Genomic DNA, 24,219 nt, shown 5'->3' on the forward strand with positions numbered 1-24,219 from the left:
GTAGTTGCACAGAAGAGAAAGTGGGGGGTGGAACTGACTTCTTTTGTACCACCTGCAAACAACTGTGACCTGAGGGAAGATCATCTTGGGATGAGGGATAGGAGCTTGTTTTTTATGGTCTGTAAGGATAGAGGGAGCATTGTGTCTCCCCAGGAGAGTCAATTATGGAGGAGACCCTTCCTGAGAAAAGGAACAGGGGGCATTGCTCACCTCCTTGGGGAGCAGGTTAGGAGGGATGGTATGGGTTTGGGGCAGGTGAGCAGTAATTCCAGGATGCATTGGGCAGGGCACATGATCCTTTCCAACCCAATGGATTTTATCATTCTATGACTCTGTGAGATGGAAATAAAAGCCTTTGCCTGAGAATGAAAGATGGCTGCTGGTGTTCTTGGCCTTTGTGTGTGTTTGTGAGAGAGGACAGGAAAATGCAAAAGGTTCCCAAGAGCTGCAAAAGTAATGGGGAGCAGCTGTGCACCAGCTGCTTCTGAGATCAAAGGGCTGAGTGCTTACTAAGAAGTTTTGCCTCTGGGGAGTGTTTTATCTAGCATGGGGAAGGAAAGCCAAATACCTGAATGCAGAGACAAGCCTGGGGTAAGCTGGTTGCATGACGAGTAGAGGGGGTTTTTGTCTTGGTATGCGGACAGGCAGTGATAAGACACTTCTCGAGAGCTGGGGAACTGCTTTGCTTTAACCTCAGCTCTTTTGCTGAGCTGTGCATTCCTTTCTCTCCACTGGTGGAAGGAAAGGCAATTTTGTTCGGAGGTTACTGGGGGAGAAGATGAAACCAGCTGAGAATGGGCTGCAAAGATTGCATGCTTTTCCAGCTACATGTTTGACTTCATGGTTATGTATATTCAGAAATTGGTGGGTGTGGAACAAATAGAGAGCAAACTTTCATGTTGACAAAGGGAACTAAGAGCTGAGGCAGTTGGATAGTGTGTGTGTTATGCAAAATCAATCTAAATAGAATTTATCTGCCTTTATGGTTTGCTGACTCAGGAACCTGTTGGGGAAATAAAGGTATTGTGTCCCCTAACAGCAGGAATGGGAGCCTAATGGGGGTAGCACTATTTGTGTGAGGAAGGAAATATCAGCAGAGGGGGAGAGGAAGGGGAGATAAGGATGCCAAAAAGAACTTTGACTATCAGGTTCTAAAGATGCTGTTGTTTCAGAGAGAAAGCAGCATGATTCAGCACAGCCTAGATCTGGGGAATGCAGGAGAGACAAGAATGAGTGTTAATCTAAGGCTGCTTGAAAGGGAGTTGACAGGGCTTAATGGAATAAGTCTAAGCTTCGTTTTGGCTGCATCATGCTGCTGTTTACTGGGGAATATCCATTTTGGAGAGGCTAGCCAAGATGTAAAGTTGGATGTCTTGGAAAAAAGCCAACAAGAAAGAAACAGGTTAATACGTCATCGGCCTGGGGATTGCATACCAATCATGGGAGTGAGGGAGAATGCTCAAAGATGGGCAATAATATTCTTGTTGGAAATAATTTGTGTGCTTTCTATTATCCCTTGCTACAGAGAGGGATTTTGGTTTATCTGTAAGGTTTCGGAGAGCATTATAGAAACAAAGGTTTAGAACTGTCTTGAGATAGGTTGGGTGACCCTGATATTGCTGTTAATTACAATTAGAAGTTGGGGTGCTAACCCAGTGCTGTAGAGCCACTGTGGGGTTTTGCTCATGGAGAGAACACCCCTGCTAAAACTACTGCAAAAAGAAATGGTAGGCAGAAAAAAGCTAAGAAGGAAAACGAGAGCTTAGAGGAGTATTACTTTTCCTGTCATGGGAGGGGCATAGCAAATCAGTGGCTGATCTGGGATTAGAATGAAGGCTTTTTATAGCTAGTCCAGTACTCTAGGTACTAGTTTATATATAGTTCCTCTGATGCTGTTAATTAAAGATTAATGCATGCAATTGACTGTCTTTAGTATTTCTTTATGTGGTATCTATAGTGGAATATGCTTGAACTGTTTCTCTTAATCATTTTTATTCACAGAGTAAGGCTCAAAGAACAAAACTAGAGACTAATTCAATTAGTTATCTAATAAATAACCACCTTCTGAATATTAACAACAATTTCAGAAATATCTACTATAAACCAAGGCAACTCTTAATAAATGAGTGGCCTCTGTTTTGTCCTTGGAAGTTGCTTCCATCACTACTTAAAAATACTTGTTTTAATGCAGCTGTATATAGGAGCAAAAAAGGATGAGCTGAAGTGACTTGAGCAGTTTTCAGCTTTCCAGAGAGCAAGGTGAAGGGTGCCTTGGCTATGCCAAGGTTCTTTTAGCTGGCTTTATTAAAGCAGTTTAGTGGGCTTTAGTTAGTAGAATATGGTTATGTTTTATATGGGTAAATGGAGAATATCCTAAGCAGTGGTATATGCTGTTCTGTCCCCGTACTGTGAAATATAGATAACCGTTGATGCTAATATTACTGTTGTTGTCTAAGCCAGATGTCTTGGTTCACTAGATATCAAGTCTTTCTGCATGGTATGCTGGTAGGGTTGAAGAGAATGCAAAGGGATTAAGTTTGTTATGTGATTACAGGTGGAAAATAGCGTGTTCATTGATGTATCCTGAAGGCAAATATTTCTAATCTTTGTCACTGTTGAAAGTTTGTACCTCCCTTCAGTGCTATCAAATATGCATTTCAAAAGGACAGTGTAAGGCTTTACTGGAAGCTAGTGTTATTACATTGTAGTTTTCAAAAGCTTTTGTAGTTTGGCATGGGATAAAAGGCTTGCTGAACTGATGTTGGAACACTGATTACAATTTACGAAGAGAGGTTTCTTCCTTATTGTTGAAAGAAATTGGGAGTTTAAATGGTCAGCTTTTGTAAGGCAGACACAAAACCAAGCAGTGATACATTGGCTCTTGAGCCTGTTTTTCAGTTGGGTACTAAATTCAACTTTCGAACTCCTGGTGTCAGAGCAAGATGTTATAACCCCATAAACTTACGTAAATGGCCTCAAATATTTTTGTAAGCTTGATGAGATTTGTTTGTAAGCTTGGTGTCATTTGTTTTCCCATAGAGAACTTAAATGCCATATTGTGTACTTGTGACAGATTTGACAGAAAGATAGTTGTGTGTGTCAGATGTCACTGAAATTCATACTACACAGGATATCGCATTTAATGTTAAATACTATGGAATCACAGTCTGAAACATGAGGAACCTCTGTATCTGTGCTGCTGTTAAAGGTCTATAGGAATAGTAGGCATTTAGCAATTCAGAATAATGGATGCTTTGGCCAGATGATTAAAGGTATACATGTGACCAGCGTGGGTTTGCAAGGTCCATGAATTAAGCCTTCAAAATTGTGTAGGCGCAATCACGTTAGATCTGTAAAAAGCAGTGGTGCCTACATAATTTTGAAGACTTGTAAAAGATGTGGGAAAGCAGAGCCTGTGGTGCCTACCTGCAGGCAGTTAATTGCCCAATGGTAATAATGGTCTTCAGGCTGGGTAACCAGTCCCACAAAGTGCATTTACTCTTGTTCTTGGAACAGGGATCCAGGAAAGTCAGCGTGCTGAGTAGTGAGCTACCTATGCCAGCTGGTAGACTGTTTGAAGGACTACAGTGCATCTTCAGTTTGAGACTGAAAGGCAAGGTTGCCTGAAGGACACTGGGATGTACTTGTAGCTCTGCTAACAAACTGCTGGATGACCTTCTACAAATAACATCACAGTTCTGTGCTGCTCTTCCACTTTCCCGTTCAATGCAGCAGACTTAGAGATGTTGCTTGCTTTGTAAAGCACTTGGAGAGTGTCATAGGTTATCATTTAGTGTTCACAGAATTCACTTCAGAACCTAGAATCAGTTCTTGCCACATCCATTTTCCTTTGAAGACTGCTGATCAGAAAGGGATGATTCTGACCAAGGCTGCAGGACAAAACAAATTTTCTCTTTTACCTGTCTGGAGGCTGATGTAAGTGAAGGAACTGGTATGGGGTTTACTCTGCTTCAGGCAAGACTGTAACGTGCCAGAAAATGAGTCCATTTTGTTGGCAGCATTGTAGAAAACAGAGGGATGAAGGGTAACTAAGGATAACGTGAAGTATTTGAATATTTGTAAAAATATGAAATGGCTTTTCTTGTTTAAAGAACGGTTGTGCATCATTAAAGGCTACAAAAGTGAAGTGGGAACATGCTTTCCAAATCGGGAGGAGAGCAATCCCTAGCAGTTGCTAATCTGTTTATGTTCCAGTCATGCTCAGAGTGTGGCTCTGAGCTCTGAAGCTCTTGTAATTGCCTGGAGTATATCACTCTGCAGCAAGATTCATTGTTTTGCTCTCCCCAAGAGGAAGGCTGGGGTTTTTAGCTGTAGGACTTCCCTTTCAGTCAAGCAGGGAGACATGACTAAATTCTCATGTATTGTTTTGTTGAAACACTGTTAATTATGGCTTCCATTATATCCATGTCAGTTCTATGTGAAGTAGGCAGAAATTGATGCATTTAGTGGGAAGCAGCCAGAGTTTTATTTTGGAGATTATACATGAGTTTTAGGAGTGAGGTTTGGATCCCTGGTGTCAGAAGTCCCTTAAACTTTGCAGGATCAGTGCGATGCTTGTTTGATTCCCTGATTTCTCAAAAGATCAGAGAATTAGTTTTTTCTTTCCTTCTTGCTCAGCTTCTTGCTGCCAGGTTTCCTTTGTTATTCCCCAAGCAATGCTCAAAGCATTAGACACTGAAACCGATTAAATGAGAGTGAACTCGAAGCTCCATGCCTTGCATGAGGATTTAGAGGGGCAAGATTCAGCAGGGATTGAACATGGTTTTCAGGAAGCTGTGTTAGATGTAGCTTCAAAAGGGATTCCAGCCCAAGCTCACCTGTGTTACTTTGCATGGGAACCTCTCTGTGCCTTCTCTTGAAGAGAAATGCATTTTTAAATAGCAAAGAATTTCTGTAGTTTTCTTTCAAGTCTCAGGGTGTTGCTGGCCGTGGGAGCCTCTCTATACAGCTCTTATGGAACCGGGAGCTTGGAGGCATAGCCATGGCACTTCCATGTAAGAAAGCACAGATGCTTTATGCAAAGCTCTGCTGGTATTGGTTGGGTGGAAAAGTGATTTTTTTTATTCTGTAGATTTGTTTCTTTTGTGAATGACAATCTACACTGACTTTTCCTCCCTAGGGCTGGAAGTACAGTTGCTAAATTTCAACTAAATGTGAGACTTTTTTAGATCCAGGTACTGTTCTCTCCTTATTTCTTCAGTGTGTGGCTTGAGCAAGCGAATTGTATGCTGAGGACCTCTAGGGAGAGGAGCTGTGAAGAAAATACATTTTTTCATGTCTGTCAGAAGGTAGACCTGCCCCATCCAGGACTGCTTTGGCACTTTGTAATCTGGAGTAGCTCTCTCTTACTCCAGAATGTGTTGGTGGGTTGGTTCAGAAAGTTCAAGCTCCTGGATTTACTGGCATATCTTTCTAAAAATGTTTGCTGTGCTGAAATCAAGAAATCAGCCAGGGAGATGGGCTTTGCTGCAGGCAGGGATCCTGCTCAGTGTCCTCCTTGCTTGCCTAGCCAGATCCTGCCCTTGGTCAGCAATTGCCACAGCTTGTGTGGATGAGCAAGCAGGATTGATTCCAGGGAATATAAACTGGGGAGTTCTTGGCTTCTCTTCTAGGAGAGTAGTCTTGACAACAGTCATCCAAAGCCCTCAGCACTGAGAGCTCGCTTCTGCTCTTTAGGTCACAAATGGTCTGCCTCCAAGATGGTGCTTAGATTTGTTCCACCCCCTCAGTCCTCCCTGAGATCAGTCATTTCAGGAATACCTGCCATTTGCTGAAGGACCCAAAGAATGTGATTTGGAAACAAAGTTAAGGGGTTGAAAACTGCAGTGGTAACGTAGGACAGATGTTTGGCTGAGGCTTTTTCAATACATAGAAATTGCTTCATGAACCATATTTTGTTATGTTTTAGGTGCATGTCCCTGTAAATTGTGAGGACATGGTAGAAGCACATCAGGTTCTTAGAAAAGTGTGCCAGCTTGTACAGTTATTACTCTAAAAGGGCTGTGGTGCCCCACTTCTTCCCTCTGAATTCAGTTTCAACAAAAAAGCCAAAGTGGATAAAGAAGAGAACTAGAAGTTAGAAATTGGTCTTGCACGGAGACTAAACATGATTTTTTTTTTTTTTTTTTTGCCCTGGATGTTTTAGATAGAAATATAGAAAAAGATACTGTATTTTAAGACTAAGTAGAGGCTCTGATACATTTTCTTTGGGGGGGGGGGTGGGGGGGGGTGGGGGGTGGGAGTGTTCTTCCAAACTTAGTAAGAGTCTTGCATGCAGAAGAACACAGAATGTGTGAAGATGGATGATTTCAGGGCAAATTAAGAACTCCCACGTTCTTCCATAGTGTTCTGAATTTGGTAAAAACACAAGTTTTTTTTTCTTCCTAATGAGCAAATAGTTTACCTCTAAGCATGCTTAAATTTATGCCCTTTGCACTCAAACAAGGTGAGATACTGACCTGTTCTAAGAGAAGGTTCAAATACCAGAATCTTCAAACTGTGCTTTGTTAAACCACGTTACTTGCAAGCCAGCAAGTATGTTGGCTTGTAATGAGGTAGTGGTGGGAATGGCATCATCTGATGGCCACTAGATCTGTGAACTGCACCGATATTTTGTGTGTTGGTTTTGTTATTGTTTTGTTTCTAACCCCTATAGATGTTTCACTGTATCTGTAGTTTGAAATTACTACAGTCAGTTTTATTACAGAGAGGATAAGCTTGATTCCTGCTGTCTAAAGCCTTCCTGTATGAGCAGTCTGGATGTCCTCAGTGAAGGATTTACTATTGGTAGTAGCACTTTTGGAGGGAAACAGTGCAACTTCTGAGCACTTCACTGAATTTCTAACCAGTTCGTATATTGGATGTGAAGTGCCATCGTCTGCTAGCAGCGTTACGTCCAGCACTTGTACTGATACATAAAAAGAGACCATTTTTGCCTTCCAATGCCTCCAGTCATTTTACTAAAAAAAAAAAAACCAAAGCAAAAAAACCCCAAAAAACAAGAGTAGTGGACAAAACTGATGAAGTTGCACAAAGATTTTGCTCTTAGGGAAGCTGCAGAAGAGGGAAATGCACTGCAGTGTTTCACCCAGGCTGATGCTTTTAAACTTGATTGATTGATCTTAAAGAAGGTTCAGAAAGTTTGTCCCTGTGTCATGGTACTCTGGTTAGGCATGTAGCCTGTTGCATTGTGTCCCTGTAGCTGTTGTGGGGGTGTTACTGCCAGCAAAATAATGTCCTGTTTACCAGGCTGTAGAGGTATTGGGGAATTACTAAAGGGGTCTGTCACTCCTTATTTTTATATTTTTCTCTCCCAATAGCATCTGGCTTGTCCCGGTGATGGAAAAGGTTGGTACATAGAAAACCTTGAGATGGACTGTCAGGAACAGTAATGGTTTGAGATAGTGAAAACCAGTTTCAAGATATTGTAAAGAGCTGGGGAAAGCTTTCTGGGAAGGGAATGGAAGCCAACCAAAGAGAAGTCTGGACTATTAAAGTAATTAGCCTGTCATGAGGTTTTTGAAAGCAAAGATGAAGTGCTATTAACATGTTGGCTTCGTGGCAATATGAAGAGAGCTGGCTGGAGCCTGTTCATCTGCATGTATTTTTTGGATGAATTTAGGTCTTAAAGCCTGTGGGTTTTGTTGAAAAATGACAATTCGAATGAGGCAACTTGGCTGCTAGGAGTCGGAATCACAGCAGAGCCAAAATAAGCTTTGTATTTCTTAACCCCCTGTTACTGTGGGGTCCAGATTATCCCAGATGATGTGCAAAGGCACAAGGACTGAGCATTGTGAGCTGCCAGGTTTGTTTTTTTGTTTTTTTTTTTTTTGGGTGGGGGGAAGGAAAAGAAATTACAGTTGTCCATTATGTAAATACATGGCATGTATGGAAAAAAAACAGAGTTATTCAGATGTGGTAACGTTTATGAGGAAAGAGAGGAGGCAGCTATACAAGCAGAAAAAGAGCTAGGGATGCGAGTAAACTGAAAACTCAGACTGTGACTTCAGTGTCTGGCACAAGTCAGAACAATAAATAAAGCACTGAGATGGTAGGGGGCAGGGAAAAAGAAGAGTGTCAAGATTAGCATAAACAGCAAGCCTTGAGCTAGTTGTGCTGTGCATTGTGTTAGTAGGGATCAAGTTGTATTTGGGAAAGATGGATAGCAGCAAAAGAGACTAAAGGGTCTGTGTGAAAGGTGACCAAAAGATTGCTGTGCTCCAGTCATTTTTGTACAGTAGTAGGAATCGGATGCAGCTCCGTGGGACTTCAAAGAGAAATACTGACATAATGCTAGGATAGAAATGGACCTTCTTTTATTAGAAAATATGCAATTAGATGAAATTGTGATTTATACAATTCTGAGTATGTGGGGAGCTAGCATCAAGGGCTGAGAAACTAGGCATTTAAAATGTCCTAATGAGAAACAAGCTGGATCCTGAGGGACTTCTAATTTTTTCCTGATCCAAGATGATCATTAAGAAAAGAATCTTTTAAAAAATAGGTAGTAAGTATAATTTGGGACAGATTTTAGCAAAAAATGCTTTATATATACTTCATCTATGTGTGAACAGGATCTTTAATGCGGTATAGTAGCAGCTCCGGGTAGGTCAAGCTAGAAGAGTGCCAGACTTAATCCAGCGCCCCTGTGTTCCTATTACAGGTATTACTGACCTCTTCAGATAGTGAATGGTTTTACATGTCCTTGTCAAAAGCTATTTTGGGTGTCTGTACAGCTCTGCTTCAAGGTTGCTGATGGATAATGGCAACGCAGCAGAGAGAGATGAAGGTTGTTAAATATGTGTCTGAACACAGTACTGATCTGACAGATGGGGAAGGATGTAGTGCACAGCCTTTAGGGGCTCCTGTTTCCTGTGGCTCCTGTCTGTTCCCTCAGTAGACCTGAGGGACACCATTTTTATAATTTTATATTTTCATGAGATTTGCTTAGGGGATGATGCATAGTTCCTGCTAAAGAAAGAAAGCTACTGTTCAGATTAACTCTTTCTAGGCAAGAAGAGCCTGTGCAGATCAAATAACAGTGCAAAATCATTGCACTGTTCCATCTTCTGTTTAAAACCATAGTAATTCTTTTGCTCACAACACAGGACATTGAGGACGCCTGGTATCTAACTCCAGCATTCCTAGAATTGCTTGTGAAGGTTTCTCCCATCATACCTAATCTTGGACCAAGAACCACTAAAGTGAGGCTCCCAAAGCGATGCTGGCGGGCCCTGTTTTGTAGTTTTACAAATGCTTCTGACCGTCACAAGTATTGAATTCACAAATCGTGCTGGAACAATGTTAAGTCAGTGTGACAGGGGATAAAGTTGAATTTAAAGTTGTCTTGATACAACGGGAAATGGGTGACTTGTTAGTAAAACGTTTAAAAAAGCTACTGAAAAAGAAGTTTTGCAGTGTTGTAAACTTACCGGGTAAGTTGTCCATGCAGACTCTATGTGGTGCATTATGTGCATACTGTTTATATACTGTAAATATATTAAAGAAGGTATTTTTAATATTCCTGTTTGCTTTTACTGAGAGCTGTGTCCAAAGCTCACAGTTACTTTCAGAAATATCAAACTTCACCACTACCTTAGAGCACAGGTTTGTTAGTTTACACAAATAAAAAAGTATAGATGAGGGCAGATCTGTAGCTGTGATTTTTGAAAAGTTGGAGATCATTTTGCTTCACTCCAGAGCCGTGCGAACTGCAGTATGCTTCTCAGTTAAACTGGTTTGGGGTTGCTTACCCGTTCTGGGCACCTAGCCAGCCTAACTTACAAAACTGCAATTATCGTGATTGTTAGGAATAGTTCCACTTCTTCCCTTGGATTTCTTCTGCCTTGCTTCTTTTCTTCTTTGAGGAAGTCTTAAATTTTCCTGTCAGTTCTGAGGAGACCCTATTTTCCCCTTAGGGGTTCCAACAGAGACACAGTGTCGCAGAAGCTCTCCCACTCTCTGACAAATGTAATCTTTCCAGAGGCAGCAGCAGGCAAGAGTGTTGCTCCTTGGGATCAAATCCCTGCTGGCCCCAGCCAACAAAGCAGCGCCTGCTGCTACGAGACCCAGAGTGTTTGGGGTTTTTTAATTTCATGGTTTGACACAGAATTTCTAAATATACATCTAATTTGAAGGCTGAGAGGCTTTGGTATTTGTACCATTCCTCATTTATGGCTGCACCATTTCTGTGGCAGTTACTAGCAGTTTGTCAATGAACACTTCTGCGGTATTTTGATGCCCCTCCACAGAGCACAAATCGAAAAGAAAGAACTGGCACCAGGTGCTGACCACCCAGCAGCTTTTGGACTGCAAGTACTTTGAGGTACCTATGGTTTGAAGGCCTTCTGGTGAGGCAGTTTTTACTGCGCTGTTGCCGCTGGCCTTGTAGTCTCCAAGAGGAACAAGCCACTGCTTCTGTCAGGCTCTTCTCCAGCTCTTTCCAGCCTGCTGTGCTGGCTGGCTGTAGATGTGGATGGTTTGAGTTATCAGGGACAGCATGCTGGATGGTGCAGTTTCATGTTGGTGTGAGCTGGGATCACGGCTTGCTTCACGAGAAAGCCTGTGGGGTGGTGATAGTATGTTGATCTAGAGGGGAAACTGGGAAAGTCTGTGAACTTCGCAATGTACTCTGCTGGTTTATCATCAGTGATTTGCCAGGTCAAGCGTGGCAGCTGTCCAAGCACAGTGCCTGCATGCCTTTGCGCAGCTCTCCGGACAGGGTTCCTGTTGTGCGTGGTAGGAAAAACAGATGCAAAAGATTCTTGATCTTAGCCGCTGTCCTTGCAGAGGAGCTGTTCGTCTTTCCTGCTTTTCAGGTAGATTCTGGGTGGGATGCTCTGATTCTCCTTTCTCTGTGCAAGTGCTTTCAGTTTGTGATGAGGCAGTGGTCTGAGAGGAGAGAAAATCCAGCGCTTATCTTGCTTGTGCCTTGCACTGCTGTGTCTTCAGTGATAACACGTTTCCGTGAAACATGCCATGGCTCCCTGTTGTTAGTACTGTAGCTCTTCTCAGGTTGCAGTTCCTCTTCGCTGGTAGGACTTGGAGGAGCACTGGGAATGTCAGAGACAAGGAAATAATGATAGCATGTCGGGTTCTTGTGGATTGCTGGCCAGGAATCTTCTATCAGGGGATTTCCTGGGTTCAAACCAACTTCTTGGGGTATGAAACTCTGGGTTTTCTGAGGTGCCTGAATGTGAAGTCAGAGATGTCTCTGTGTGTCTCTCTTTCTAGACACTGGCAAAATTACATTTATTTTCAGCCAACCAACCTCTCTCAGAAACTTCTGGACAATTTTTATATGGCTTACTTGTTTATTTTATACATATTACTGTTAGACTGCTGTCTTACTTGCTTATTTGGTTTTGAAAGTTCAGTAATCAAAACCAATTTACCAGAGGGGAATTGAGATATGTGAAGGGACATGGTGAGAATCAGTGATACCTGGTTCAGTGGCAAAATTGCAGTTTTAATGCCTCTGTGTCAGGAACTGTCTAGAGGCAGATGTGCCACATCTCTTGTTCAGCAAGTTTTGTTCCCAATGCGTTATCTTACCGTGTGAGTGTTGGGTAGACCTATTCTGCTGTTAGGAAGCGTAGTGAGGGAACTGAATGGCATTTTAATACAGGCTAACCAGAGATTTCCAGAAACTCGCATACTTTCAGGTTTGGAGGGATCTCTTTCATAGCATTCTTCCATCCTTTTTTTTTTTTTTTTTTTAATTAAAACCTGTTTTTCAACCAATTATGTTTAAGCAGGTTAATGTCTGTGAAGAATCTATTTGCTGAGGCACAACGGCTAAATCTGTAAGAGAGTATCAAAAGGAGTAAGTGTGAAAAACTACTGTCGTAGAATGGTTTGGGTTGAAAAGGACCTTAAGATCATCCAGTTCCAAACTCCCTGCCATGGGCAGTGATGCCTCCCCCTACACCATGGGTGGTAGTATTGCTTGGGGTATCCGCTGCAGGGGAACCTGAACTGTAGACCTTGGGCGGGCATCTTTTTAAGGATTAAGCACAATGGCTTATCATATTGTGCCAGCACACTTCAGAAGCATTGGGGATCATCTGAATTATTTTTTTAAGTATTTATTCTACTTCAGAGCTGGGTTATCTAAGGTCTCCAGACTTCCTGCTTTACATCATTAAGACTAACCATCTGCAAAGATCTTCTGTTGAAGGAATTGCAGATAATTCTACTGCCCCCCAGTCTGATAGCAGCAACTTCTGATGATTGAGATTCTGGGGGAAAATATCTGTTCTCATGAGCTGAATTAGACTGTCCAAAATATCCAAAAGTTTGTGGAGATGTTGCCCCTGGTGCATCCATCAGACTGGCTGGTGTGGTTAATTTTGCTTCAGGAAAATTGGTGTCAAGACCTATCTTTTTTCTTTCTTTTCCCTTGGATGCATGGGCTTGTTTCATTTCTCTCCAGAAAATGATTTTCTGTTAGTATGAATGAACATGTAATTCCTTCAGAAACATTACAAAATAAAAGTGTGACTTAGCGACTTCAGTTATTCCTAGACACAGTATAATGCTGGCTTGACTGATCTGACAATCTTCAGATTACTCTGAAATACCTCTTGTAGCTTAGCTTACGCAGAGCTAAAACCCTGCTCTGCTTTCTATTTTTGCTCACTCAAGCTACAATATCAGCAGAAGCTGTGGTTAAGTGCACACAAATGGCTTTCAAACAGTTCCAAGTATGTTCAACCCATGGCTCTCTGGTTTCCTGACCCAGAGAAAAGGTCTCTTCTTTACTTCCAAACATAAACTTGAATGTGCTGGAACTTTTGTGGGGAAAGCATAATGTATGGCCTCAAAGCTGTCCAATTGTCAATGCTTGTCAATTTGCTGTTTGCTAGTAATAGGTGAGCCATTACCTATTTCAGGAATATATGATGTTCTAGTTCTCTTTCTACAGTGCATTATCAAGGCTCCTCCAGTACTTTCAAATTTCGGCACCAACATTGACAGTTACCTTACAGCATGTCTATACACTCCATAAGGAATGACGCAGATTGGGTAGTAGTCGTGCAATCAAGATAGCAAACAGTCTTGATAAGAGACCTGAGCATCAGGACTAAGCAAGGCTAAAGCTAGCTAAATTTTGTATTCCAATATCACTAATTCCTAATTCTACTATCCACTGATTAGGCTTCAGACACCCAAACCGGTGCTTTAGTTTGCTTTCATAGCTGAAGGAGTTAAAAACTGGGGAAAACATTTTCCTTGTTTACAAAAGTATATAGAAGTTCTCTTGGGCACAATTTAGAAAGATACTGTTTCTATGTTCTTGCATTGCACCCAGGTCCAATAATTCATAATACTCCAAAATTCTCCAGGTACAAGTTGCTCACACATCAGTACTAGAATCAATGTAGAAAAGCCATTTTTGAAGTACCACTACTGCTGGGAGGCTGTGACTCCAAACCAGGTGCAATCTATGCCCAAATGCTTCCTAGAGATGCCAGAGGAGAGATCTTTATATATGAGTTGAACTCCACACGGTTTAACTATACAGAACTGTAGGTAAGGTATCTTTCCTACTACTTTTCAATAAAACCAAATCTAACTAAGGAGTTCTCACTTTACCACAGCATTGTAGGGAAAATCACCCATTTCTAAGAGAGTGCAAAGAAACATTTCCTGAATGTTATTTTGGAAGTGTAACAAAATAACTGAGAGCAGAATGACTACCTAGATATCATCTTCCCCCATCTACCGCCTCTAGGAGAAAACATCTATATAGTTACCACCAATAAATTAATTTTCAACTTTTCATTTGATGGAAATTAAGAGCTGATAAAAGATTAACAAAATAAAACATAAACATCAAAGTCATTTGTAAGATTTGTTCCAGCAACTCTTACTTTGAAATCAGAACTGAAATGTCTTTGAAAAAGACAACTCTAGGACCGAGCCACATTTAAAATGTGTTAAGAAATATTAGTTTTATTTAACCAGTTTTCACAGCTGAATATTTATTCTATAAAAACTTTACAGATTGTACAGTTTATATATAGTTCAAACTACTAAGAACAAAGAAGTAGGTCCCACAGATGCAAAAATACTGTACCAATCCAAGGTAAAGGCAGATTTACACACTGTACAGCTCTCCACTGGGAAGGGGAGGTGGGTCAGTTCCAAGTAAAAACTTCAAAACTGTACAAAAATAAGGTTTGATTTCTTTTTCATTCTTCATAATACATTCAATAAGATTGCAAGCACAGATATCCAAGTAATAATAGATATCTGCAGTCAGGAATCAATAACCACTCCTGAAAGGAATGCAAAATAGGTCTATTTACACAGGGCACTCTTTTACACCATACCGTATATAGTGTATATTTAAAATAATAAAAAAGCATAGACAAAGAACATTAAACATCTAATATAAGGTAGTTGTTTTTTTAAAAAGGAGTTTTTTGTTTTTTTACGTCATAGTGTGCCAAAAGAATTTTAACTTATTAAATAATATATTCTAAGTGAACCTAAAATTTATGAACATAAAATGCATTTTTGGTGTAATACATCAATTAAACCAGCAAATAGGAAAAAAGAACCCAAAACAAACCCCAAACTGTATATAAAGTAGTATTCTCACCCAGCAACAGAAGCACTTATGTAGTTATTAAAAAAGAAACCCAACAACCAAACAAAACAACAAAAAACCAAACTCAAAAAGCAAGAAAACAAAAAAAAAAAAAATACCCCAAACCCAGAGAGATTTATAAAAACCCCACTAAAACTAACTTATAACTTAGGATATTCATACATAAGATATTCAGTGATTCACTAATACTGCAAAACAAGCTCTTTTTTATTTTTTCTTTCTTTCCCCTTCCATTTCCCTCCCACTTCCCCTCATCCCCCTTCCCTAAGAGACAGTGGTTTCTTCATGTTATCTGGGTAAGAATTAAACGTATTCCTGCCCTCTTCCTCCCACCCCTCCATACCTCCCCCCAAGAAAGGACAGAGTGTTTTCTTAGCAATAATCCTGAGCACACTCTCTTTTTGGGGATATATGTGATGTAAGCTTAACAGGGTTTAATTCCCCCATATTTTAGAATGTTCCATTGCTTGAGGTATTTCAACCTTCTTCTGAGACAAGGCCTTCTATCTTCGCTGACTCCTTGGGCAGTGAAAGTAAGGGCTGGCTAATACCCGTTTCAATGCTGTAATCTAATGAACAAGAAAAGCATTATTCCAGACTTCCCTGCCACACAGAAAATAATGCAACACCATTCACTTTTTAATCCATTCTCTATTTGATACAGTACTAGCCAAAGATAACAAAAACTAGAGCCTTTAAAGAGATGTTTGGTAGTGCACTCTATCTTTTTTTTTTTTAGCTTGTGTGCGTGTGTCTACATACACACTCTCACACACATATTACATTTTATATATATATATATATATAAAAGACATATATATGCACACACATACACTTGTGTGTGTGTGTATATCTATATGTAACAATCAGGGAGAAAGGAGTTTTGTTCAGATTTAAGTGATACAGTACTTTTAAACCCCTTGACAATAAAAGGGGAAGGTGTCCACTCCTGTTCCCAAGCTGAGCAAGGGGTTAGTTTATATAGGTTTTTTTAATGGGCACTTTATGTTTGCCCTGATGTCCCAGAAATACAATTCCAGTGTCAATGGGCATCTCATCAGAACTCGTCAATTTTCTTCTGCAGATATTTTAACATTGAGTCCATTCCTTGTGCTGAGCCCCAGATTTTCTTCAGAACTTCACATTCCTTTTCATTTGCTTGTTCCAAGTCCACCTTCATGATGTTCCGTACTAAAGCTTTGGATTCTTCAAGTACCTGGGCCAAACAAACAAACAAACAAAAAAAGGGGTGTTGTGTTAGTGTTACATGTGTACTTACAGGTTATGTGGATTGATCCTGAAGTTGATTATGAACCTAAGCTTATCATACACAGCTTATCACACTACAAGCCTAAGAAACACTTCCCAGTTAACAAGTACACAAAAATGTGGAAATTATGAAAATAGTAAAATTGTAACCATGAAAAAAAAAAAAATATATGGTTTTCTCGAGAAAACTCGAACTTCATTTTGGTGACGTCTAATCATAATACTGTTATCCAGAACTGTTCCAATAGCCAGGGAGACCTTGACAACCTTGGGCATTCAAAGGAGGCTGAAAAATCTCACTTGCTTTTTCATTTAGAAAGCTATTGATCCATTTCAAACCCCAAAATTTCCAATGCACAGAACAGTTAATTTGTACTTCATCTCTTCTCCTAAGATTAAATATGGGCAGTTTTGGCTATTGTGCAACAGCCACTACTGCAAACAAACATGGGGTCTGAACTAAACGACCTCTGAAGGTCCCTTCCAATCCACATTATTCTATGATTCTATGTATGTGCTAGGCGTTTTGTAGTAAAATTAAGTGCAACATAATGTCAAAGACTGCATTTACTTTCCTGGTAATCTATATTATTAGAACTCAAGACATTACGTTACAACTCAAAGATTTCTGTGCAGTACTTAGAGCAACTGTTTACACTGTTGATTAGAATAAGTTGGCAACTCTGTTAAACACAAGTATATTGTAAAGAGTCCAATGCTGTTTTCAATTTCATAACCAGTGTGTACTATGGCATATGATAAGAGTCGGATACAAACTTAAAAAGCAGTCCTCAAAACCCAGGAAATAAAAAGACAGTGCTATACTAAAGTGCTGTACTTATTTCATGAAAATGGTCTTTTTCTCAGAAGGATGTAATGATGTAGCCTAGTAATACTTAGATTAATACTTATTAATCTAATCATGAGCATGTATTGCAAGAAAATAAAGGAAACTTACAACTGAGTTACATGTGACCAGTTCCTTGATTCGAACCATTACTTCTTGTGTGAATGTTCCCGGCCAAAACACTTGAGAGACGAGTCCTTTGGCACAAGCTTCCTGTGCAGTCAACTTCCTTCCACTGAACAACATTTCATTGGCCTGAAGGGATAGAAAGTTACTTCTGGTATGAAATGTAATGAGACAAAACTCATTAAAGGAAAAATGTTCAAAACAAATAAGGAAAATGCCTGCACTATTTGAAATAGTTTTATTATAGCTCTTCCAACTTCTAACGAATAAAGACTTGCCTATAGATAGGCAGCTGGTGGTATTCACAATACTATGGCAGGAGTTGGAAAAAAAGCAGAGGTCTGTGATCAAGGGTTAAATGTGAAACCGGCTTTGCTTGTTTCCCATTACTGAGCATTCATTAGCTCTAGCTATCTTGCAGCATTGCTCACTTGATTAACTATGTGGTAATAGGTTACAATGCCTGGCAGATCTGTAAAGCAATAACGAAGACATCGGCTTGCCCTCTGTAATAGTGTTAATTGCAGCAATGAAATCTTTGCTAAAAGCTATCTGTAAATGATAAAGATGACCCAGTTTTGGTAGCAGACCTCCTGGGAACTGCTGGTCTTGGTAGATAAGAACAGGTAACTTTTTGCAACTAAATTGTTTTTTAGTACTGACTACTCAATGTGGTTTATTTTCAGCACTGCTCCAAAGGCTGCAGCAGGATTTCATTTATAGTGCAACATGTAAAATACCTGGATCATCTTAGAATTTGACCTCCAAACCCCCCCGCACTGAGCAGGATATAGTCCAATTTCTGATCAAATTTATGGAAAATAAACATTCCCATTTTATTCAGGAGCTCAATATGGAACTGATAAATCCTTTCAGAAGCTGACTTATCGGTTTAACTAAAAAGAAAAAACCCCAAACCAGTATTTAAGAGCTCTGTCCATAGTTGAAAGGTACAGAGGAGAGTACTACATTCTGTGCAACAAGGTGATCTCTAGATTTTTTTTTATACGTAATTATACTACACTTGACTATTTATCGGTTTCCCCATTAAAGCTTCAACCTCCAACCACTTACACTTTAATTCTACCTTTAATGAAGTTTCTTACATAGTTAAACATTTTGTTTGCCATGACATCTGCATGGAAACAGCCAGTGAAGATAAAGGCAGAGTAACTGCCAGCCTCAAAAACCCCAAATAAAAATGAGTATGACAGTTTCTTTATGACTAATTTACATTGAAAATATGCCAAAACCAACACTGGACTCTTGAAATCTGGGAAATGAAACCTGACCCTGACAAGTGCAGCATTTCTGAGGACAAAATTTGGAGGTTTTTAATGTTTTCTAATACTGGGAATTCTGGCAATGATTACAGCAACTTCCAGTTAAGGATCTCAAATGAGCTAATTGCTGCAGGAACTGTTCCCAGTTTTGCCATTTTACACATGAAGCAAGTTGGAAACTCGGAGGTCTGTTACTTGCCCCTTTGTAACAAAATACAAAGTCTGGGTTCTACTGGCAGGTGGGTTGCTGACTCCCAGTCCATAAAATTTACCAGCAGCACATTTCTCAGAAGTTAATGTGGGAAGTTGGGATTCATAATTATCCGTTTTTAAAAACAAGCCTCGCTCTAAGGATACAAAGTACCTGCCTGTAGAGTTCTACCTTCTCTGAAAGCAAAATCAAATATACAAGGTTTATTAACTATCATGACTCTCCTTCTAATTTTCCACATTACATGTGAATAACCTGAAACACTAGCTAAAAAACCATCTGTGCTACACACAAGTTTGTCTAAAACCAGGAATTAATTATTTTCCTACGGAGATATGGGGAACAAAAGTTATTCCAAAATAATTTTAAAAGCTACTCCACATTTATATCAAAGATCCAAATGTGAAATCAATCCAACTGGAGTTAGGAAAGTCAGAAATTTAAATCAGCTGGTCAGGTCTGCACATTCTTCACATGTATTTTTGGTAACCAGGATAAAAACAAATGCTAGAGGACCTTTGTTTTCTAGAACTCAGTAGCAACATGAAGCCCCACAAGTGATAGTGGGGCAGATGCCTGTCTTCTGCCAGCTGTAACACAGCAGTCACAGGAAGCCTCACACAAAATGAGTGGTCCTATGGGGTTTTGCAGTTGACAGGCTTTGAAGGGAAATGTTTTGCTCTGGCATCCCTGCTTTTGATCTATGCACAACATGTGCTGGAGACCCACTGCTAAACAAGTTTTAAGCGAATAATCACACCTTGTGTCTGCTGTGAAAAATAGTACACTTGGTGGTTACCTTGCAAGACACGTAATACAGCAATAGAAATGACAGTGATAAAAATATTTCATAAATATAAGATTCTCATTAACAACCTGAATTTTCTACTTGGTCTTCTCCTTCCACAGAGGAACTTCATAGGGACATTCTCTGGTCTCTCTTTTGCAGCAAGTGTTTTGAGGCTCATAGGAGAGCTTCTGTGCAAGCCCACAGGCACTAGCTGCTGAGGAGCATCTTGACTCTCTTGCACTATGATTAGGAGGCTCTGTACCACCTGAGCCCCTGTCTGTGATATGGACTGCAGGCACTGTGGAAGTGCGTATCCTGACTGACTGACAGAAGAGCATGAGAAACACTGCCAAGTGAGCTGGAGACAGGCAGGGAAACCCAGCGTGGGAAGCTTGAGCATGTGGCTCCTGTGCTTTAGATCCAGGGCCACAAAACCAGAGCAAGAACCCCACAGCAGTCGCACAATAACAGATCTCCCCAAACAGGCACCACCTTAATCCCTACGATAGATTACTTTCAAAAGCTAAGTTGAAGAATCCTTCTAAAATCCTTGGTATTCTCAATACAGCACCAGTTTTGAATCCTAAGGTTTGGGCTTCAGATATCCTGTAATAACAACAATCATCTGTTGAACATGTTCTGTGGGAAAACCCCTTCACAACAGAGCTGCTCATCAGCCACAACTGACCCCGCAGAGAGCTGAGTATAGTACAACAGTGAACATTCCCCCCCGTCCCCTTCCGCACTAACTATGGAATTGTTGCCACTGGAAGCTTTCAGTTTAAATCTTTACATTTAAAAATGAGAGCATTCACAAACACACATGAAAGCGTATACTAGGGAAGAGCTTCTTGTGTTTTTTGTACATCTTCTAAAGAAACAAAAAGCTACAACCACAAGTCTCTAAAGGACGGGGATGGATGGAATGGATGGATGAATGGATGGATGGCCAAATAAAAAGGGAAAGGAACAATCAGTTGTTTGAAACTTGCTAAGATATTAAAGCTACTCTTATAACTGTTAATCTATTTCAGTTACCTTTTCTCTTCTAATAACTAAATCCAGACATCATACATTCAGTTAGTCATTAGATCAAGTGCATTAGAAACTGATGCTTTTAATGTATCAAAATCTGTATTTTAAATCAGTAAATACCTACAGAGAAAAATTTGCTTTTATAATAGACAGTAATTTCGGAAAACCAGGAGTAGCTACAAGCTCTGTTGCATACTGTTACTGCGCAATTTCAAACTGGGATGGGGCATAGGTCAAAGTTTTCAAAGAAAACAGCATAAAAATAGTTAAATAACACGAAAAGAATGTAGGTAAGAGATTTTTAAATAGCGTTTTGTTAATTTGATTCTCACATCCAATCGAAAAGCAAGAAAAGGGATACTAAGAAACACGTGGCTTATGTTTTCAGCAGCAGTGCAAAGCTTTTCCATTTTTCAATCTAGCAATACTGGAAATTGAGTCCAAAGACTAAAAAAAACCCAGTAAATAACCCTCCAAAGGTGATTTGGGCTGAGTATTTCTTCCATAATGCACTAGTGTGAAACATCAGCAGAGATGTACAAAGTGAGCAAGCTCAACACGATTCTTGAGAACGAGTGCACAAAAGCAGAATTACTTATTTTGCAGATCAGCAGGAGACTACTGAGAACTGGTGCCACAGTGCTCTGCTGTGTAATGACACTGAGTGCAGAGCAGCCCATTCTCTGCTACGCTTGGATGCTGTGCTGAATGCAAGATACTGGTGGCTGGTCCTTACAAGGCAACAGCAAGGAAGGTGTGTCCTGGCATGCAGGATATAACCCTTCTGCCACTGTCACGGTTAAAGGTGCCCATGACATAGGATTAGGTCCCTGCTTTTGGTTCTGTGTGTGCAGGTGAAGACTAGGTTGCAACAGCATGGAGCAGAGAAGCTGTAAGTACTGGATTCTCATGAAAGGTTTTCATGAGAGAAAAAGAAGACAACTCAGCAAAGGTAAAAAGTCTTGAAATCACTCTGGATAAGTCATCACAACTGCATTGCCCCTACTCTGCAAGCTACTTACAGAAGCCAGGCCCATTATCCGAGGGAATGTAAGGGATGAACATCCATCCGGACCTTGTCCAAAAGTAGTGTATGGTGTCTGAAACCAAGCCTTCTCGTTAGCCCAAACCACGTCACACAGAGGCAATATAGATGCTCCAAGTCCAATGGCTGGGCCATTTACTGCTACAATGATAGGCTTCTTAAACTGAATAAAAGTATTCACAAAATTCCTGAAGAGAAACAGAAACATGTACTCACTATGTATTTATAGAGAGTAAAATATAGCAGCCCTTGAAAACTCACTTAGTAAGAATTCATCTCCACAGTAACATTACTTTCAAAACCAACCTGATAACCTTCCATGATGAGGTGGTTAGCTTGGATGAGGAGAGTGCAGTGGGTATTGTCTACATAGGCTTCAGAGTGAGGCAGTCAGCACTGCCTCCCACAGGACTCTCCCAGTCAAGCTGTTGATGTATGAGCTAGATGAGCAGTGAGGAGGACTGAAAATGTCTGAATGGCTGGCCCAGAGGGTGGTGAACAGAGGCACCAAGACTAGATGGAGGCCAGTAATTAAGTGTCGCAATGGCTGGTTCTGCATTTCCGTGAAACAGAACACTTCTACTATATTGCGTCCATCACTACAGGTTATCGTGCTCAACTCATCCTGACGAGCTGAAGTAGATGAATGCTGAAAAACTGCTGGAACAATCTTACGCAATCCATCACACAAAACTCCCAATTCAGAGACTCAAGATAATTTTAATCACGTTTGAATATTCTGGAGATGACCATCTTAGCATATGTATGAAAAATACCATTCCTGTGTTTGAAGGGGAGTTTTAAGTTCCATTTATCCATTTTCTTAACAACGAGTAATAGGTGACAAATCAGGATTCTAGAAGGGACTGAATTAGAACTAACGACAGAAGCTCAGTGTTAAGAGCCTCTGTCCTCTGGCTGCATCTGAAGTCACTGCATGAGCAACTTTTACTTGGAATGACTGAAATATTTCCTTCGGGGGAGGAAAAAAAAAAAAGCAACACCACCCCCCCCAAACGTAACCCAAGCAACCAGAAACAACAAATCTCATCTATTATCATCTCTATGAGCCAAACGTGCCTCCAATGAAACAGGCTTTACATGTCAGAAGGCCGTTTTTAGGGACATGAATATTGATAATGACAACAGAATATTAGTCTCTGAAGGAATACAGATGCTCTGGAAACATAACAGAGCTAATCCAAGAGCCCAGGCCCTCAAAGCTAGTGTTCAAATGATAAACTAAACTACTTGTTTGTACCATTTAAACATGTCCCTAAGATCCATGCTTTTTTCCATATATATTCTTCTAGTTTGTAGCAGTTCAGTTAATTTTCTTTAAATATTAGGTTTGGTAGCTAGTGTTGGGATGATGGTCACTAGTTTTAGTCTACTCCTCTAAAATATCCACCATTCCGCTGCTCTGAATGAACTATACCAAGTTACACAGTCAATGCATATCTTGTATTTGCATGTGTTAAACTTGTTTTCCTGAAGCCTTATAGCTGTTTAAATCTTTTAAAGTTGGTTTCAACTGGAGGAGTATTACCATACTAACAAACAGTTTTCATGGGTAAATTTTAGTAGTAAAAATAGCAATGCACTAAATGGCAACCCAAATAAGAAGGGACAGGCAATATAAAGAAGTGCAGCACAATATAGCATATACCAGGGGGGTGTCTGTGATCTTGTTGAATTAGAGGCTTTTGAAATAAAGATAAGACAAGCTCCACTACATGAAGAATACCCACTCAGACGACTGAAGATAATCTTACATACCTAATAGCTTCTGCCATCTTAGTGCTTTCCTTTTTTCTATCATCCGTTAAACGTCGTATAAAATAAATAAAATCAAGACCACAGCAGAAAATGCTACCAACTGCACTGAACAGAACGAGCTTGCTGTCATCCGCAGCTGCTGTGTTCAGTGCACTCTGGACTTCCTTCATCACCTGAAAATCAAAAATTCATTAGAATCTTTTTATTCCATTATTAAAAAGTAGCACATTGTTCTCCTCCCCTCCTCCCTCTGAGAGCGTTAATTTCTCCTCAGGATCCACTCAACCAGCAGATTAGAAAAGTTCACTTTTTTCATTACCCAAACATAAGAACGTTAAATAAATAAAAAATACATGGTATGAGAAGCTTTGCATTTCAAAAATGTAATTAGACAAAGATAATGAGGTCATTAAGAACAGATCTATGAGATGCTATCTGTCACTAAAGCTCTCATTCAGCATTTCTGTAATTTGAACAGCAGGTGGCACATGCAACCAGTTCAGAAAAACCAGAACCTTAAATCAGGTTAAAGCTTGTTTCAGGTTGCACTTCGTAAATCACCACGTCGTACAAAAGACAGTACATCTCCATGTTCAGATAACACAGTTCTTACACAAACAACTGATTTTAAGTGTAATTCAGTTCAGCGTAACATCTTGCAAGCAACAATGTGAATCTTGTTTTGTCTATGTTTGTGCCCAAATAACAGGGATAAAAGAGGCAAGGACTTGGAACAACCCCAACACCCTTTCCCCCAAAATTGGAATTGTTCTGACCTCTGGATTTAGTGAATTATTTTCAGATGATTTTGTCGATAGCAAAATATGTGTGAATCCATCTTGTTTCCTGACAACAATGTCTCTGTACCGGTACGCGCTCTCCGTCTGCCTCACACTGAATCGTAGCCTTTTATCAAAAGGTTGATCTCTCCTGTCATCAATAAACCTTCGTTTGCTGGCTGTGACGCCTGTTACAGATGTCTGTATGTTGGTTGTACCATTGGCTGCTAATGCTTCCATAAATGTGGATGTACCTGGAAATAGTTTAAATAATAACATTCTAGTAATTACATTATGCTGGGTCAACAACTGCAAAATCCCTATTAGCATGAAAACAGGCTAGTCATATTAAGAACACACAGTAAAGATGAAACTCAGTCCCCTGGAACTGAAATGTTACAGAAATAGACTCCATGC

At 40.1% G+C, this 24,219-nt stretch overlaps 1 protein-coding gene and 1 long non-coding RNA gene across 4 annotated transcripts in view; one reads left to right on the top strand and one right to left on the bottom strand.

The window, feature by feature from the left end:
- Nucleotides 1–6,284: 6,284 nt before the first annotated feature.
- On the top strand, nt 6,285–16,871 carry LOC136008340 (uncharacterized). Its single transcript, XR_010610058.1, has 2 exons — nt 6,285–10,838; nt 11,775–16,871. It is a non-coding gene; the product is annotated as an uncharacterized LOC136008340 (long non-coding RNA).
- The window catches only part of CDYL (chromodomain Y like), a 106,504-nt gene continuing 96,235 nt past the window's right edge, over nt 13,951–24,219 (bottom strand). For all 3 annotated transcript variants that reach the window (XM_065667430.1, XM_065667433.1, XM_065667431.1), the window contains 5 exons: nt 23,800–24,056; nt 23,024–23,196; nt 21,222–21,432; nt 16,866–17,009; nt 13,951–15,854 (listed from right to left, as the gene is read on the bottom strand). In XM_065667430.1, coding sequence (XP_065523502.1) covers nt 15,696–15,854; nt 16,866–17,009; nt 21,222–21,432; nt 23,024–23,196; nt 23,800–24,056 — 944 coding nt within the window. In that variant the 3' untranslated portion in view covers nt 13,951–15,695. The remainder of the gene's footprint in view (nt 15,855–16,865; nt 17,010–21,221; nt 21,433–23,023; nt 23,197–23,799; nt 24,057–24,219) is intronic.

This window comes from Lathamus discolor, chromosome 2, assembly GCF_037157495.1.
Source record: "Lathamus discolor isolate bLatDis1 chromosome 2, bLatDis1.hap1, whole genome shotgun sequence".
Lineage (NCBI taxonomy): Eukaryota > Metazoa > Chordata > Aves > Psittaciformes > Psittacidae > Lathamus > Lathamus discolor.